The sequence below is a fragment of the Chamaea fasciata genome, unplaced genomic scaffold (assembly GCF_029207755.1).
Source record: "Chamaea fasciata isolate MVZ Bird 193981 ecotype frontalis unplaced genomic scaffold, bChaFas1.0.hap1 SCAF_3, whole genome shotgun sequence".
Lineage (NCBI taxonomy): Eukaryota > Metazoa > Chordata > Aves > Passeriformes > Sylviidae > Chamaea > Chamaea fasciata.
Genome location: NW_027094088.1, coordinates 109,285,604 through 109,303,738, shown reverse-complemented (window position 1 = coordinate 109,303,738; position 18,135 = coordinate 109,285,604). Strand labels below are relative to the sequence as shown.

General features: G+C 40.1%; 1 protein-coding gene across 6 annotated transcripts in view; it reads right to left on the bottom strand.

The window, feature by feature from the left end:
- Positions 1-3,497: 3,497 nt before the first annotated feature.
- The window catches only part of SUPT3H (SPT3 homolog, SAGA and STAGA complex component), a 256,156-nt gene continuing 241,518 nt past the window's right edge, over positions 3,498-18,135 (bottom strand). For all 6 annotated transcript variants that reach the window (XM_066180069.1, XM_066180067.1, XM_066180070.1 and 3 more), the window contains exon 12: positions 3,498-5,239. In XM_066180069.1, coding sequence (XP_066036166.1) covers positions 5,198-5,239 — 42 coding nt within the window. In that variant the 3' untranslated portion in view covers positions 3,498-5,197. The remainder of the gene's footprint in view (positions 5,240-18,135) is intronic.

Below are 18,135 nucleotides of genomic sequence, written 5' to 3'. Positions count from 1 at the left end.
ACACTAGACAGATCATGTCTAGTTTGCAAAAATCATTCAGTTGAAGCTACAACAAAATTTGTGCATGAGCAGCAGATTTAGGCACTGCTGATCAGCAGACACACAAAGATCTGAAAAAGGGAGCTCAGGGGGAAGCTCAGCTGGAGCCTCTCTCCTCTAAACACCTTCCTTCTCCTTCTGCAGCGATATTTCAGATTTGTTTTCACCTCGGCTTGACACGCAGTTGCTGCCATTTCATTTGCAGATCTGAAGAAATCGTGTCAGTACAAGAAAGGCAATACTTTCTTTGGAAGTTTTTCTTTTTTTGTTTTGGAGATTAATTAAATACTTAGGGAAATGAGAGCTAAACAGAACTGGTTTGAGCCAGTTATTGACTGCTCACTTTCTGAATATCACTACAGCTTCTGATGTCTTATACCTTCTCTTCTTCCACTTCTAGTTACAGGATGAGGATCAGCCACCACACTTCAGTGGCATTTTATTGGGTTCAGACCCAGCTCATCTGCTAAAAATTAAGATTTTACTTTATCTTTGTCAACACCCATCACAGCTGCTTCCCCATTTAAAAGAGGGCATTTACATTTCTTAATCGTGTTTCTCCTCTCATTTCTTTGTGCTCTGATGCACTCTGCAAAGGCAGTTTGGGAGATAAAGAATGCTCTGGCAGTGCCAAAGCAGAATTTTTGCAATGAGTATGTCCCACATGATGATTTCAGATGCCCAGCATATTTTGGAGAAAGGAAGGTGTCCCACAGCCCATGTTATGGTAAAAAACTTATCTTTAGTGTTTCTGCACAGGGTCACCAAGTGCCCATGGCACATCTCAGCCAGAAGTTTTCAAAATCTTGAGGCCTGGATTGGATCCAGATTGTGTGGTTGCATTCTTCCATGTTCAGTTCCTCTCGTGGGCCCGGGTGGATACTGCCCTTGTCCCTTTCTCCCCCAACCTGCATGGCTGGGTTATGTGCTCTCTGACACACCTACTGCTTTCACTGCAGAGGGAAGATATTTCAGAACTGAGAGCATCATTATGGATTTGAGAAATCCAAGTTTCTGAACCACTCCAGGCATTCCAACATGTGGCCCATCACTCAGCCTTTTCCCAGAAGAAATGGAGCTAAGAACACATTATTTTAAAGTTGTGCTGTAGACATAAACACATGGAAACCTGTGAGGCACTCAAATATTACAGTAATCAAAATCATACGAGGACCAAAGACTGACAGATCACACCTTCACCAAACCAGTAAGAAATATTTGCAAAGCATCTGGATGAAGACAAGTCCAGAAATACACAGATATTGATATAAGATTCTTGTGCCAATATTTCTGTCTGATAGAAATTAAGAGGAATTATCAATCACAAATATTGAAGAGAGCTATAAAATGTAAAATGAAACCGTATTATTATAATTTTAGTTCTTTATTTTCCCTATTTATCTTTCCATCTTTCACTACTAATCTATCTTAAGAAAAATAGCATATAAGTATAGTGGAGCTTGATTACTCAGAATGGCTATTAATGTAGTGTCTCAGACCACTCTCTAGACAGTTGAAAAACTTTTAACAGTAAAATATGAAGGTTTCTTTCAAATTTGAAGCCATCTGCCTTCTAAAATTTTGTTTCAGTAGTTGCCAAGATTTTCAGTGATGCATCGAAGCCAAAGTATCTGATTTTTGTCCTCCCACAAGAGATGAGAACTACTTTTTCTTATTATTTTGTAAAGGCAACATCATTATCTCAAGCAAAAAAAGAAAAAAGTTGAGCTACATTAAAGATACAGCCTTCAAAAAAATTTTTAAGGCATATGGCCTTATTTAAACCATCAAATTTACATTCAATTCCTTCAGGGATGGCTTCGCTGTTTTGTGCTGGCTCTGTGCCCTCTGAATAAACCTGGATTTAATGCATGCCACCACTGCATTTCCCTGGCTGCACTGCTGCATGGGGTAGATATATAGCAGAGGTATAAAAAGCCCAACTTTGGACAAGATGATTCATTCAGGCAAAAACACTCCCGACCCTGTAACTGTTTAAGTTTCAGCTAGAGTTGGACTTGTGACTAATGTCATTATCTATTTATTCTGAATTTATGATTAGAAGTGTTTATGTACCATGAAACATTCTCCATGAGCTGGACAGGAAACTATAAATCATTTTATGAGACCTACACACGGCTGATGGCAGAACCTTAAGCAATACAAAGGTTCATCCACACCCAAGAAATGCCAAAACACATTTTTTGTATTTCCCCCCTCAGTGAGATGGACACTTGACAAAGAGAAGTGTGCTCTGAAAACCCAGAGCGGTACATTTTGGAGAGTCCTGAGTGTCTCTGGAGAAATATCTGGAGCACTGTCAATTCTCCCAGTTTCCAGACAAAGACTAAAGCCTTTTAAAGGGTTTGATTTTCTCAGAGAAAAGACTGACAGAGGATGGACCAGGAAATGAGATGAAGCTCAACTAGAAATTTGTGTTGTGGCTTCCTCACCTCTGGCAAGTTTTAAGCTGAATTATTATCCCTGTTTTGTGGATGGCTGGAAGAAAAAGTTAAAAACCAGGTAGTATAACCACAGAGTAAGGCAGGCACTGAGCCGAGAGCAAAACTCGCACTCCCTTACACGATATACAGTAATATTCCAACTGAAACTGAAGTTTCTCTTCTTCAGATAACTAACATGAAATAATCAACATAACCTGATTCAGTATCTACAAATCCTGGCTAAGAATAGAAATGATCTGCAAGTTGAAACTACAGAAGTATAAAGCGATTCATATGCAGCCATTAACTGAATCTCAAGCTGAATTTTATATATATCATAAAAATTTGTAGTAGCAGCCTAAACATACATCTCAGTTTTTGCAGCATGGGAAGCGGTGCTAAGACACACTCCAAGTGCAGCAGAAGTATTACTGGTTGCATTTTTGTTTTAAACAGTTAAAGAAAACTCTGAAGATGGGAAAAAAAGTGATTACTTCCCAAAATAAGAATAAACTGGGTTAGACCAAGATAGGGAGACATAACATACCTTGTTTGACTCTAAATTCAGCTCCCTGACTTGTGCAGAGAAGGGAAAGGTTATTATATGGGTTTACTGGGCAAACCCAGATTTTATAAATAATTGCCTGTCAGGCTGTTCAAGATAGACAAACACACAGCAGACCAACAAAAACATGATCTGTCATATTTCTGAGAGAAATGTATGTTGAGTCTTCATTCTGTGGGACTTTAGGGAGACCAGTAAAAAATAAGTGCCAGTATTTTTCCTGCTTATGCATATTTTAAAATGTGAAATCTGGGAGAGAGACAGCAACAGAAGGAATTTTGATTCCAGAACCCAGTGCCTGAAATGGTTTCTTCTGTCTGTATCCCTGCAGATCGAAACCAAATACAATAAATGCTGGTGTCCTTTTAAAAAAGTCTGGATGTTTACAGCAAGCATATAATTTTCCATGATTAAGGATGCCAACAAAAATAAAGAGTGATGATAAAAAGGAAAGTTTAATCATATATTTCAAGAAACACAAATGGAACATCAGAAAACTTCCCCCTTCCCTCGTTTAATACATTGTACACATTACTTTTAGTCCTTTACACACAGAAAATTTTCAGAAAACAGAAGCGTAAGCAGATAAAAGAGAGAAGCAATTTATGAACGGCAGTAATATTGGACACACAACATTAACTTTTACAATATTTTGGCTGCAAAAGAGACATTTTTCCATTTATTTAAAAAATACACATATATTTGAAGTTTTTGCAAGTAGGTCCAGAAGAGCAGGACAACAAAACCACCTACAAACGACCACAAGAGCACAGAGCAGGAGTGAAAATTAAGACCTCACATACTAAGCACAAAGGAGGATGATGGCTGCACTACATAAAATACTTTGATCCCTTGAGTGTTCTGTATTAACTTGAGGCTTAAGCTGGATTCCAAGCCTGAGCTCAGGGCAGCTGAAGAAGACCCCTGACCTGTGGGTACCACAGGGACAGCAGCAGGACGTGCCAGCAGATCCTGGTGAAGGGTGAAGCAGGAGCCCTTTTCTCTGCTCAGGCATCATCGTGGTTAGCTCTATATTTGTACAGTTTTTACGGGAAGAAATGAATGTGTTTGTGAGGCCAGCAAAGGCTGGAGGAGCAAAGGGATGGGAACAAGGATACAGGCAGGGACTGAGATTTAAAAACAAAAAAATCTTGAAAACAAACAACGTTAGCTAAAATATATTAAAAAAAAAAAAAGGCAAAAAGAGCTGGTTTCTTCGTTAACCAAATCCAACAGTAATGCTGCCTTTGTCAACAACAGGGACAACATCTGCTTCCTGCAGTAAATGCTGAGCAAGTACACAACGTTAAGCCCTTGACTAGAACCACTGAGACAGGCACAGTTATTGAAACACTTTAGAATGTATTTTTCCAAATAGGGGTTCAATCCAGTGCCAAGTCACTTCAAAGGCTTTCTTTGATTTTGGACAATGATGGCTCAAACCTTAGGAGATGCCAATATTGAAAATTTGGGCGTGAGCACTTAACCCATCTTTGGGTCTGCAAAAAGCCAAGTCTCTAACTAGTAAAGTTTAGTTTACCTGATCTTTTTCTGAATGTCTTTGAGTCCAAACTTGGTATGGCTGTCATCAAAATCCCCTCACTGGATTAAACTGGGTTATACTCTGTGAACACTTACATTAATTGAGAGAAACAAGTGGAAATTAGTGGAAAATAGAGGGAAATACTTTTTCTTTTCGTAAAAATTGCAAAGAAAACTACATAACCTTTATACAACCCAGTAAACCAACACAACCCAGTCCATCTCTGGCCTCTTCCTGCCTCATCCTGCTTTACAAAAAAACGTCTTTTGGAGAACATACAGACTTCCAGACACTTAAATAAAAATGACATGGCAGTCAGAAAGTCCCCTGCAAACTCCAGCATTGTCTGAGCTGCATTCTTGTCCACCTACACCCTATCCCAAACATCCTGCCATTAATTAGCTAAATGTTCCAGCTAGTAAACAAGAATAACGATTGAGGGGGCTGGAAAAAGAGACAGAGACAGCCAGCAGATAGTCACAACAAACCAGCCCACTCACTGGTACATGGAGACATTGGAGCTTGTATTTTTTTTCTTCCATGGAGGGGAAAAGAAAATCACCTTAATATAATACTGTCTTTCCTGTTGCTGCAGCCACATCCACATCAGCAGGCAAGAAAAGTCATCCCGCTCCTGCGGTAGGCACTCTGTCAGGGAGAGAGAAAATCTGTAGTGAATTATCACACCAGCTTAAACAAGGGAAGGAGGCAGAGAGAAAGGCAATGCTTTCTTCCTGTTTTGTAGGCTATTCTGGCTGCAATCTAATAGTGTGCTTAATCTGAACATTTCTGGGGGGAAGCTGTAAGCAACCACTTTGTCTATTAAAAAATCAGCGTGGTTAACAAGTGGTTAGTGACTCTATTTCAGGAGAGCAAGAGATAGGCAAAAATGTAACATCCTCCTTTGTTAATTGCCTGCAAAATGGATGAGGCCAAAAATACACCATTACACTGAATCTGTTTGTCCTTTATAAGCACGTATTCTCCACTCACCATGCTTAAGAATCATTTGTAGACTGCCTGAATACTCCATAAATCATTGAATAATTGTAGTTTTCCAAACTTAATTTATAGTCTGAGTCTAAAGTTATATAAACAGACACCGGTATAATCCCCACCACTCCAAACCCAAATTAATCTTAAAGACTCTCTGGTCAGTAGGAAATAATTTGATATCCCATATAGTGTAACCTGGGATGATGTGTTTCTAATGGTAAAGAAGCACAGGAGTTAAGTAGCAGTTGAGAAAATAATTTTAAAAGATCCTGTGACACTCTCTCCCTAAAATACCTTTCATGCATTTTTAACAGCTCTTTCTGAATCAATATAGGAAACTATACCTTTTAATGTCACTGGAAATCCTATAATGTAAGGAGATATTCTCAATTTAAAAAATACTTTTTTTTTTTCTATTAACAATATCTTTTAAAAAGCAAAGGAGTTTAAATAGTTTTGCTTTATTTGGTTCACCTTCAGCAGCCATCCTGTTTTAAAAATGAAAATGTAGTCAACTACTTCATTACAGTTAGTGCTTGGTCAGATTTATTTTGTACCTTTTCAGTTGAAGCACTTAGGAAGCGCCATATATAACCACCATTTTTAGTGGCTCTACCAATTTCCTAATTAATTTCAGCCAGATCAATTTCTCCTCTCTTAAACTAGAATTAGAGTAACATTAGGAGTAAAGGATAACCTCAAACAAGTTTGGATATAAATAGCATTTATACTGAACTGTAAAGAAATCATTTCAAAACCAGCAAGGATGTATTCAGAGAGACATTTTACAGACAGTGAATATGCAAAAGGAAATATGTACAAGATGTTCATTACAGCATCCTTCACATTAACACCACGCTTCAGTCTGGAGATCTAGCAGCATATGGCATTAAAATCGAAGAGCAGAACATCAGCTCTGAGATATACAGCCAAGACATGACAGTATTACCACAAACAAAACACAAAATAAATCCAAAGACTCTATATCCAAACATGAAATGCCCAAAACAGACTAGCCAATAATTTTGAAAGGATCCAATATATTCCCACAACCACAAGTAGAAAGTCCAAGGCAGTTTGGATGTTCAGCTTGCCCAAACCATTACGGCTGGCATTTGGAAGTTGATGCAAAAGTAATGTTTTTAGCTGCTTGACCCCAATAGTTTCACAGGGCTTTTTAACCCAAGTGACAACCTTTAACACATAAACAAAATATTCAGGACTACTGTGCAGTTTGCTTGGAGACAAATGATCTCAAATACAAAGCTGGATCTACATGAAAGATGAAAGGTTGAATTTTGCAAGAGGAATTTTGGTTGTGGAGCAAAGTTGGGCTTGGCTGGGCTCACCTGGGAAATAATGAAGTTTAACATTTTCCAACATGGGCAGTGTTGTACAGACAGTTATATTCCTGCAAAGGTCATTTCAGAAGCCAGTTTCATGGCAGGCAGGATAACACCTTTGGAGAGCTGGGCACACCCACTGGTCTATATTTAGTGATATATTATAACAAGTGTGGCTAGAGTTAGGATTGAAAACTATTTCCTACTTCACTCCCCCCTTCACATACTTTAAACTTTCTGAAACATTTGCCCTTGGGCTGAAACTTCCTCTGCTTTAATCTCTGCCTGAAGTTCACTTTCTTTGGATAGGACCAATAAAATTCCTGAAGCCATTATGAAGTTCAGCAATAATGAAAACAACACATTTTTTCCTTCCCAAGCCAGAAAAAGTGATTCTGATAAATGTATATTTCGTTATGGAATTTAGCCATAAATTGAACCATTTTACCCAGAAACCATCTGTACCTTCAACCTCAGTATAAAGGTAACTGTTTTGAAAATCAGTATTTCAGAGGAGGGAGTTTGATTCATCCCATTCCATAACAAGATAACACTTCGTTCTCATTTTGACACATTACTAGATAATAAAGGTTAACCTCCGAAACGCTTTTATGCAGAGCAAAAATATTTTACAGACATCCCATCTTTCTGAGTTATATCAGATATCTTTAAGATCTATATAGCTGAATCTGTGATACTGAAAGACAGATCTTTACATGCCAAGAATCATGAAGAGAAACAGCAAGATGTTTTTCATAAAACTCACATGTGTATGTGCCCTTGCAAGAGCTTAGATGTATGTGGCAGACATTTAATGTGGTTGGAGATAATTTAGAGGGTTTGGATGACACTTCTGGGTGCTTTATGCCACTTTGGCAGCATCCACATTTTAATTTTTTTTTTTTTAATATGATTATTTGGCTCAGAATTACAGATAAAGGATGATGCAGGCTCTTGATGTGGGATTAAAATAGCTGTATCCATTTTGCTGGATATGTCTTGCTGTCAAGAGATAACATAAGCCCATGGTTCCTCCTGGAGCCCTTTTTGGAAAAGTGTACACTGCATCCAAATTTTCTGTGTGTTCTCTCTTAAAATTTACTAACCAGGCTGTGCTTTGACTTTTCCTGCTGTTGGCTGAGTCTCTGCTATGGCTGAAGTTCTGTCAGCCTCCCTCCTGTACCCAATATGTGCAGGGGTGGTCAAGGGACCACCTTTCCGACATGGGGAGGAATCACCTAACCAGGCACAAACCAGACAGTTTGCCTTCCCAGAATGGCTTCCACGACTATTTATTCTTATTTGGCTAAATCTAGCTCTCAAAGAAACTCTTCCTGCTCCTTGATATCACATGACCAGATTTTTCTTCCTTTTCTCTGACCTCCTTGAAGGTAGAAGGACAGATTGCTGCCAACCAGAGCCAGAGGCTGCACAGGCTGGGACAATGTGAAAACAGAAACATGACCTTCATCTTGTCCAGGCCACTCTTACCACCTGCTCCCATTTAGGGGATTGTTGTGATGACTTTGCTTCTTAGTCCTCGCTTCCCAGTGCTACCCTGACACAGTGGGTCCATCCCTGCCCATGGCAGAGGGCAGTTGGAACCAGATCTTTAACACCTCTTCTAACCCCAACCATTCCATGATTCGACCCCATGAGGGCATCTTGTGAAGAACCTTCTCAGGCATCCTCTGTACAGGAATGCTTCCTTGGAAATGTTGCTTCTTCAAGCTGTTAAAGCACACTGAGACTTTGACACAGGATCCTCTCTGGCAACACTATCATTATTTAAATCAATGAAGGCAGGCTTTTTGCCAACAATCTGAAAGGAGCCACAATGAAGCAGAAAAGATGGGCTGTGTTCACTGCTGTCAGTTGCCTAAAAGCAACATCTTGCTCGGCCCTTAGTTTGGTGAAAGAAGGCAAAACTAACAGCTTAAAAAGCCAGCATGGCACAAGGGAACTTGGCAAAGCAAATCCTCAAATTTAATGGAAAATCATCCATTTCCTCCTCCCTTTGTTTCTGGTCCCATTTCTCTCCTGTAGTGGTAGCCTAAGGCAGTGTCATTATGAAAGACCAAAAAGAACCACTCCAAGAAACTGGCAGAAAAATTCCTGTCCTCAGAGTAGGTCCCATGAAATGGGACAGCTTACTGAACAGCTCATAGGACAATTTAAGGGATAGATAATTGTATTTATTAGCACTTTAGAACTAAGAAAATGGCTTTAAACTGAAAGAGAGTAGGTTTAGATTGAATATTAGGAAGACATTATTCCTGTGAGGATGGTGAGAGTCTGGCACAGGTTTTCCAGAGAAGCTGTGGTTGCTCCATCCCTGGAAGTGTCAAAGACCAGGTTGGATGAGGCTTGGAGCAACCTGGGACAGTGGAAGGTGTTTCTGTCCATGGAAGGAGATGGGAACTGGATGATCTTTGAGGTCCCTTCCAACCCACATCAGTCTGTGATTCTATGATTTACAGAAACAAGTCCCAGCCAAACATGAAGATTTGTGAGTACTCCTCAATGAGAGAACACGGTAGATGAGAACACCAAGACTTCTGAACAGGCACCTCAGCTACAAATGGTTTCCAGTTAACAATTTACACTAGTGCATAATTTCACAGCTGTAGCATGATGAGAAAGAATAATTTTGGCAGGAGAAAGAAACAGCTGTGATTTTTAACTGGGCTGAGGCTAAATTTTTATTTGGGATAAAATTTGGAAAGTCTGGGGTAAAACATCTCCAGCGGGCACCCGAGACACCAAAGTTTATTGGGCCAAATCCTACATTGGTTTGAGTCTGCAGTTCTCCTTGCATTAAAGTTAAGCACAATGTCACACTGCAGGCCTGTTGTATCACTTAGAGATGTTAAATCCTGAATTATAAGCCCTGTATAAGTGAGTTACAGAAGAGCATTTATAAAACTTGAAGTCTCCCTCTCTTGGTGTCCTCTTGTATGTGTGTGGGCAAGTGGTTTAATTACAGTGCATAAAGTGGGATGGCAGACAGAGACATCCAAATCAAAGAGCAAGTCCTTGCTAAACTTCATTAATAAACATAAATGCAAATAGGCACATCTTGTTTGTGACATGTCACGGTCCTTTCCGCCTTGGGTAATTTTACTCTTTTCTCTGACATTTACACAAATGTAAATCAAACCATATCACTTAAGCAGGTTTGTGATAGGGGAATCATATGTAAAACTTCTTTCCACTAAATATTTCTCTCCATGCAGCCTTACAATGTTTCTGTGAAACTCAGGGGGGGTTGGATCTCAGACAGTGAGAGTCTTTATTTAAGAACAGTGGAGGGAGCCCTGCCCTTTAAATAAGAGACATTCTTGGATCAGACACTGGCTGGCAGGATGGAAAAAAGGATGTAGCATTAACTTTCATTCCATTCCAAATAAACTGGAACCCATAAACCACCAAGATTCCCTAATTTTGAATCTGCTCCTTTTCTCCCTGTCTCTTCTTTCCATTTTATTTGGGAAATGTTAACTTTGAAATTTCATTAGCTTGACATAATATCAAACAGGTCACCCCGAACAGATTCATAACTCTTTGTATATAAAAACATCTAGATTAAAACCCCTGTGATTAGAAGGTTACTCCTATAATTTTTCCCAGCCTGAACAGACAAACCACAGGCAAAGAAGTGTCATCTTATTTAGAGATTAAAATAATAATTAGTTTAAGAGGCAAAATATGAGCAACATTGTTTGGAAAAGAAATTCCATGTGTTGTTTAGAATTAGTTGCTTCTGTTTAAGTTTGAATAAATTTGTGTGGATATAAACTCTCTTTATTAAAAGTGCATCCAAGTTAGAATAGAAATATAATGGATAATTCTCCCTCCAATTTAAAACAATAGCACTGAAGGCTCTAATTCCACAAACCTATCTTTAATCAGTAGCCAAAGCACAGATGTCTGATATTACTCAAAGGATGATGGAGTGCTTTATGTACGTAATGTCTTGTACATGGTCAGTAATGAATAACACACCCCAAATACGTATCTATGGACACCCAGGTGTAGCACATTACAGACTTACTTGTATGATGCTCTGGCTGATCTGCCCGGGTGTAGCCATGAAATCTCATGGATTTCATTTATGATGAGGCCAGATCAATGTGCTGTGAGCTACAGGATCCATTTATCCATACCCTCTCCAGTCCCTCTGGAAGCACAACCACACTGCTGCTTACACTAGATGCCAGGAAACCTCAGTTAGGTGTAAGAAACACCAACAGCTGCATTCCTCATGTCTTTTCCCTGAGTCCTCTGCCTGGTGAGACACCAGGGACAGCAGCAGTGTCCATGCCAAGAGTACCTGCCCTCAGGAAGAGGCCAGAGATCACAAGAACACTTCAGGTAGGCACCCACAAACATCCTGCAGTGATAAAAGCACTACTCTAATAAACCACTCATCAACAAAATGCTTCCCAGCAAAGTCAGCTCTGGGCTTTGGTTGACCTTTTATCTGTCAGTGGCATAAACTTTTAAAATAATTTTGTAAAACTGGGCTGCTGTACAGGAATGGGGCATATCCAGGATATATCATCTAAGTCTGTTAAAGAACATAGCCTAGATCTCAACTATCCATCTTTTTTATTGTTGTTTTCTGCTTCTGGGATAAATGACATTCCCAAGGCTGATGGAAATGTAGGATCACTGGAAAACAAGGACCAAATGAATTTCTCAGACACACTGAGCAGTACCACCAGTGGATGGAGAACAAAATGTAGGGCTTGCACTGCTGTCCTCCAGTGTATTTGGCCAAAATTGCAATGCTGCAGTTAACCAGAAAATGCTGCTCTCAGGGCTGGGCTGGTATTGTAAAAAAAGAAAAACAAGGCAAAAGGATCATGGCTTCTGTTGCAGCAAGAACTGAGGTGTGGGAGTGGGGTACCAATGTCTGCCAAGAGAAAAAAAAGAACAAAATTGGTGAGGAGAGAGGGATCATTTTAAGTCTCTCAGAGGGTACTGTAAACAGTGGAGAAAGCAGGAAAAAACGGAACTATAAAACAATACTTGGCAGCCAGCTTTGCAAAACAAACATATTTTCACAAAGTCTTTCCCATCACTGCCACCGGCTTTAATGGGTTTTATTTGTCTGAGAGCAAGAAACCCTTTTTAATTGTCAGAGGAAAAGCAACGCTGCTTTGCACACTGATAGGAATTCCTGTTCTGAGCCACATGCTGCTCTCCAGTCAGGAAGAGGAACCCCTTCCCCCAGGCTGCAAAAGGGCTCCACCACCACTCTTCACTCTTTCCTGAACACCATCAGCTGCTTCTCCTGTGGAGAAAGTTGAAATCCTGCAAGTTCCTCTTGCCGTAGGTCTACTGGCCCATTACTGCCTGCCCAGGACACACTGTTGGCAAGGCACACAGCAGATCTCCACGAGGCACCAGACCTTGATGGATATGACCTGCTGGAATCCAGCATAATTGGGAAAGCTTAATCCCCTCATCAACTGGAAATTCAGTGGTTCCTGAGTGTTCCTGATCTCCTCATGAGCAGTGCAATTAGTTTACTTACATTTTTACTGCCTCACGTCAAAATGGTCAAAACACCTGGAGTTGCTCAAGGGTCAAACTCGCCTCTCCTGATGTGCTTCAACTCGCTGCTTTAGCTGCATGGCAACAATAATGTACACAGGGAACTTTATTATGTCTGAGAACTAAATTAAAACTGGAAGTCTTGAGACTGTAGGAATGATTGGACACTGAAACCTCTGGTTTATGACTCATGGCACTGTACAGTCACAGCACTCCCATGTGAAAATATACCACTAACTTCTTCAGCCTGAGAGCAATTCAGCACCAAACAACCTGGATGGCTCCCAGTCTCCAGGGATGACTTTCTTTGACCTTTTAAGGTTTTTTCTACTGCGGTAGAAGCTCAGGGTTTTTTCTAGGAAATGACAGAAGAGGTTAAATTCCCCCTCTGTGTCACCACTGCTCATGATCTCAGCATAGGAGGTAAAGAACAAATTTATTTGGAAACAATATGGTGTGGTACAGTCGTCTGAGTACAAGGGCAGGAGCCAGGGCTGGGCTCTGCTCCCAGCTCTGACACTTACTTGCTGTGTGGCCTCAGACAAACTACTTACTGCCTCTGTGCTTCCATTTCCCCTGCCTTTGAAACAGAAATACTATCACTCACTAAAAACCTTTTTTTTGAGGATTGTTTGATTACAGAGATAATACATGACATTTTGAATACATTGTATACTATGCCATAATTATTATTTTCATTGCATTTTATCTTCCATTGTAATGGCTAAAATACCAGATGTATAGAAAGAGATACTGAAATTGGCAGTTACTGCATAGGAGGAGTGGGTATTACTTTGAAATTAAATTATCTGGGCAAACCAACAGAACTTACCTACATTTTTCTTTTAAAACTGTTAAAATCGTAATGACAAGCAGCATCTAATGACATCTTGCAACGCACTTCTCCCTCACCTCCTGAAAGCATCCTGCAAACGCTCTCTGCAGAGGCCACAGCACCTCTGCTCCCTCTTTGATTCAACAGAGCATTTCAGTGGGGAAACAAGAGCCCAACCAACAGCTCAGGTCTAAGAGAGGAATTTTCTCAGGCTCCAAGGCCCTTTGCTGGTGGCAGCACTGGGGTGTGGCCACTTCTCGCCCTGCTCAGCCCTGACTGATGTGCTCCGTCTGCAGAGGGGCGCCGGCACACCAGAGCCGTGGGAGGTAAGAGGAATTAAGGTAATGCATCAGTGGTTGCCAGTGAAAGAGATGGGAAGAGGAGGAGGGAAAAAAAAAAAGAGAAAAAAAAAAAAAGAGGCAAAAGAAATATACTATTTCAATCAAAGTCTGAAATTTGTAGAAGTGGTTTTGGTCCCAATATAGAAAAAATATTTATCCAAGAAACTCCTACTCGGGTGCGAACATCCTACTTCTAGTGGGATTTTGTTTGGCAAAGTGCTGTGAAAGACTGGAAGCTAATACAGAACATGTCTATAAACAAATATATTTATTTAGTACAGATTGACACATTCACTAGAGTATTTCAGTGATTACACGTGTAAAACTATTTCCTATAGTGGTTTCCTTTTGTGATTCTGCTAATTTATTCAATCCACCCCATTTTCATGCATTGAATGTTATGAGCCATTTCAGCCACCCAGACTGAAATGCATTTGGAGACTACATGCCTGTTTTTTCATTTCATCATCTACACATAATTATTTGGTGATATTAGGAATTTGAGCTCAAATGGAAGCCAACCAAAATTTTAATAGCTTAAAAATCACACAGAATGAAGTCTGCCCTGAGGTTAATGAATACGAGCCAAATCTTGAGGCTCTTGCTCAATTTTTACTCACTCCTTATTCAGGCAAAAGTTGAACGAATTGTAGTTGGACTGATTAAAACCATAAGAAAATATATTTGGACCTTTCTCTCAGGTAAAACTGAATAAATTACCTAGGATTAGGCTGCAGAATGGCATCCAATCGATCTTTCACATGTATTTCTGCAACATGCTGGAGAAAAAATCCAAGTGCTGAGGCGGTTTAACCAGTTAAAACAATATTTTAGCAGCAGAATAAATTATTATACACTACCAGGTTTTAGGACATTTATATTAGAAATAGCCGTGAATCAAAATAGATTTCCTGGTCCCTCCTGTACTTCTGAAAATCAGGATCAAATCCAAACTGAAAAAATAGTTCACTAAGTATGAAAACTAAATGCCCCTAACCTTCAAAACAAAGCCCCATCGTTAATTTGAACATCAATACAGACATGTATTGATACAGATATTTGATTTTTGATGACGGCAAGCATTTCTAATTCAGGAAATTAAAAGTTATTTTTTAATTACATGCAGAATGTCGTACTTCTTATGCAAAGAATGTAACATGCCTGTTAAAAATACAAAGCAGAGCAGTTAATTGGTTTGAACAGTTAACACTTCCCTAGTAATTGGTGATAATCACAGAAGGATGCTTCTCCATTAAGGCACAGCCCATTTAAGTGTCGGGCCAGTCTCAGCAAAGTAGTGACACATTTATCCCATTCAAGCCAGACTTAAGCAGGAGGATTTGGAAAAAAAAGAGTATGAATGACTGATTTTTTAAATATATGCAAAGCAAATAGCAGAAGAAAAAAAATAGGTAACACGAATGAAGTGGTCAATGTGTAGATGTGGCACTTGGGGACTGGTTTCAGTGATGGGTTAATGGCAGTGCTGGTTGGGTTCAATGACTTTAGAGAGCTTCTCCAACCTAAATGAATGATTTTATGATTTGCGAAAAACACCAGATCCCTACTGGGCCTGGGTGACTGTGGCCCTGCTCACTACCTCCTGCAATTCGATCTCAATGCTGAAATAGGCTGAGCTCATGAGGAGAGGGACTTGGGGATGATTTTATTTGTAAAGGCATGAGCTGGGACATGTGAAGGGAGCAGTCCCCTCCTGGCCACCACTCACACTGCAGGGCCTGGTCCTGCTCTCCCCAGCACTTCCTACCTGCAGGACAGACAATCTTCTTCCTGTGTTTAGCAGGGTCTGATGAACACAAAGCATGCCAGTGGAACACTAGGAATGTGGGAACACTGCCCAAAGCCTCACAGGCTCCTGCATTGGGCAGCCTGCACAGAGGAGAGCCCTCTCTGCACTTTCAGAGAGCTGCAGGCAAGTTATGAGCTGCAAGAATTTGCCAAGGGACGTGGGATCTCAAGGAAGGGAAGGCTTTTCATTACACTGTACTTTATAAATGACATTATAGCCACAATCAGATGTTGGAAAAGCTGGTTCACAAGTGGACACAGACTTCAAGTCTCTCTAATGTACAGATCAAGTTATCTTTCATCTTTCTAAATGTCTTTCTGTCCATCTGTTTCTTACGTGCCTAACATCTTGGCCAAATGGGTCATCCCAGGGACACTGGTCTCCACTGGATGGAGAATAACAGGATTTCACCCTGTCGGATGTCTTCCCTAGAAGTGATTAAAAATTCCTTTTTGTAGTTTCTGACTGATTCGTTTTAGGTGGGGGGTGGGCAAATATTATTTACTTTGTGAAGCAAATTAAATAACTCAGCAGACTCAGAATCTTCATGCTATACCTCTCCCTTACAAAGACCTAATTTCACATGTCACTTCCCATGGTACATGTTACTTAAATGAAACTTATTTTGAAACATAAGGACAGACCAATGCCATCTACAATATCTCAGTGGTCTGATCCATCACATCAAACTCTCTTTTCTTCTTTCCTGCATCTCATCTTTTTCCCTTGTATCCAGTTTAAGATCAGACACACATTTTTATGCACATCTATAAAAGTGATACTTGTCTGAAGACAAACTGGGCAGGCCACGAGATTCTTCTGGCTGATTGCCATTGTTCAGTCACCATATATGGGTTTAGGAATAGAGAGATGGATTACTTGCTTGTAACCCCACCATGGGCTTTTCATGATATCACAGCCCATATTTTTTTAATAACATTGAGGAATATTTAAATCCTGTATGGAAGATTTTTCATACATGCTTCTTTGATGTAAGAACAATTTGATTTGTGTGCATGCTGACACCAGGACATCTCGATTACTGCATGTTCATTTATCAGAGAGTGCGGGGTCGATCCCATTTGGATGTGCAACTATTGCTTCAAACAGATAACATGGGCTAATCATGCTGACAGCAACATCCCCAATTCCAGTGGCTGGAAATAAAAGAACACTAAATAATTACTGTGATTTAAGAGTTAGCTAGTTTTCATTAATTAATCAATAACTAAAACAATAAAAGAGTTTATATTTAGAAAAGCAGAAAGGTGATAGGGAAGTAAATGAGCCCCAAACCTAGAACACATTGCAGTTCCTGGATTTAAAGTTAATGGGACCCAGTGGATCCAGGCTTCAGCAAAGAGAGAGCTGTTGTCTCCATCACATTATTTATTGTGATGGTGTAACTCGTTTTTCCTTTGTTTCTCCTTTTCCCCCCAGCAGAATGGCAGTTGTTAGGATGGGAATGTGAAATCCAGGTTTTGGTCTCTCCAGTAGCCCTGAATTTCCTGGCTTTTGTGGAATGAAATTAGACCCTGAAGTCACTTATGTGCATTTTGTTTTGGGTAATTGACATTAATTTTTAGGTTGCATCACTGACATCAATCAGCACTGCTCTCAGAGGACTAGAGTTAAGGGGCCACAATAAAAGGGCATGATATTGTTTCTTTTGTTTTATTTTTGGAGCACTTTGACTACTCTGTACTTTTCCAGTGGATGGTACATTCTTTTTGGGTGAGACAGTTTAAAACATTACTGACTGTCTCAGTAATTTAAAAGAATACTTTGGCATTATGGTGAATGCCTGGCTCCAGAGGCTAGCTCAAGGCCGGTAAAAATTCAAGTTGATACCTTTTGTCTATGTAACACTTTGAAAAAAAATATGAGACGACAACACATTTCTTTAAAGAGAGCCCTGCTGCCCATTACAGATGTTTCCCATATGGTAAGGGGAAGGTTGGTCCCTTCCCCCTCCACTCATCAGTGTTCTCACATCGTGGCAGGAATCTACAAAGACAACACGGCTGTAAATGACACTGCACAGAAGCCTCCAGCAGCACAGACTGCCAAGGAAGAAGCTGATTTTCACTGTCAGGGCACGAACACCCTCCACTGCAGCCCATTGATGGGGAGCATTTGGACTCTTCAGTTTCCTGTTTCACCAGTGTATGGCACAGAAACCCTGGAGTAAGTGGCCAAGAGAAGCCAGAGTAGGTTTCAAACGCCAAAATGATGAGATGGAGAAAATAGATTAAATCAGTAGAGATTACTGCAGATTAGCATTCTACACCAACTGGTAGGCTCAACACCTTCTCCCTCAAACCCTCATGGGTGAGAAGAAAAACTCTTTGTAACACAAGATCATGATTTTTAGGGAAGAAGAATCTGAGGCACTTCAGTGGGGCTAAGACCTATTTTTTTGGACACTGGGACATAGTCTTACACACAGGTTCATAGGTAGGTCCTGAAAACATACAGCCACTGGGTAGAGAATTGGCCTGTTGCCCCATATTTTGCCAAGGAATTCATCACCCTAGCTGTACTCAAGGTGTTTATAAATCCCAACATTTTTGGATGCTGGAGCTATTCTAACACTCAAGTCTTGAATGCAGGAGTGGCTTTCCAAGAGTTTAATATATAATTGAGACATTTTTTCA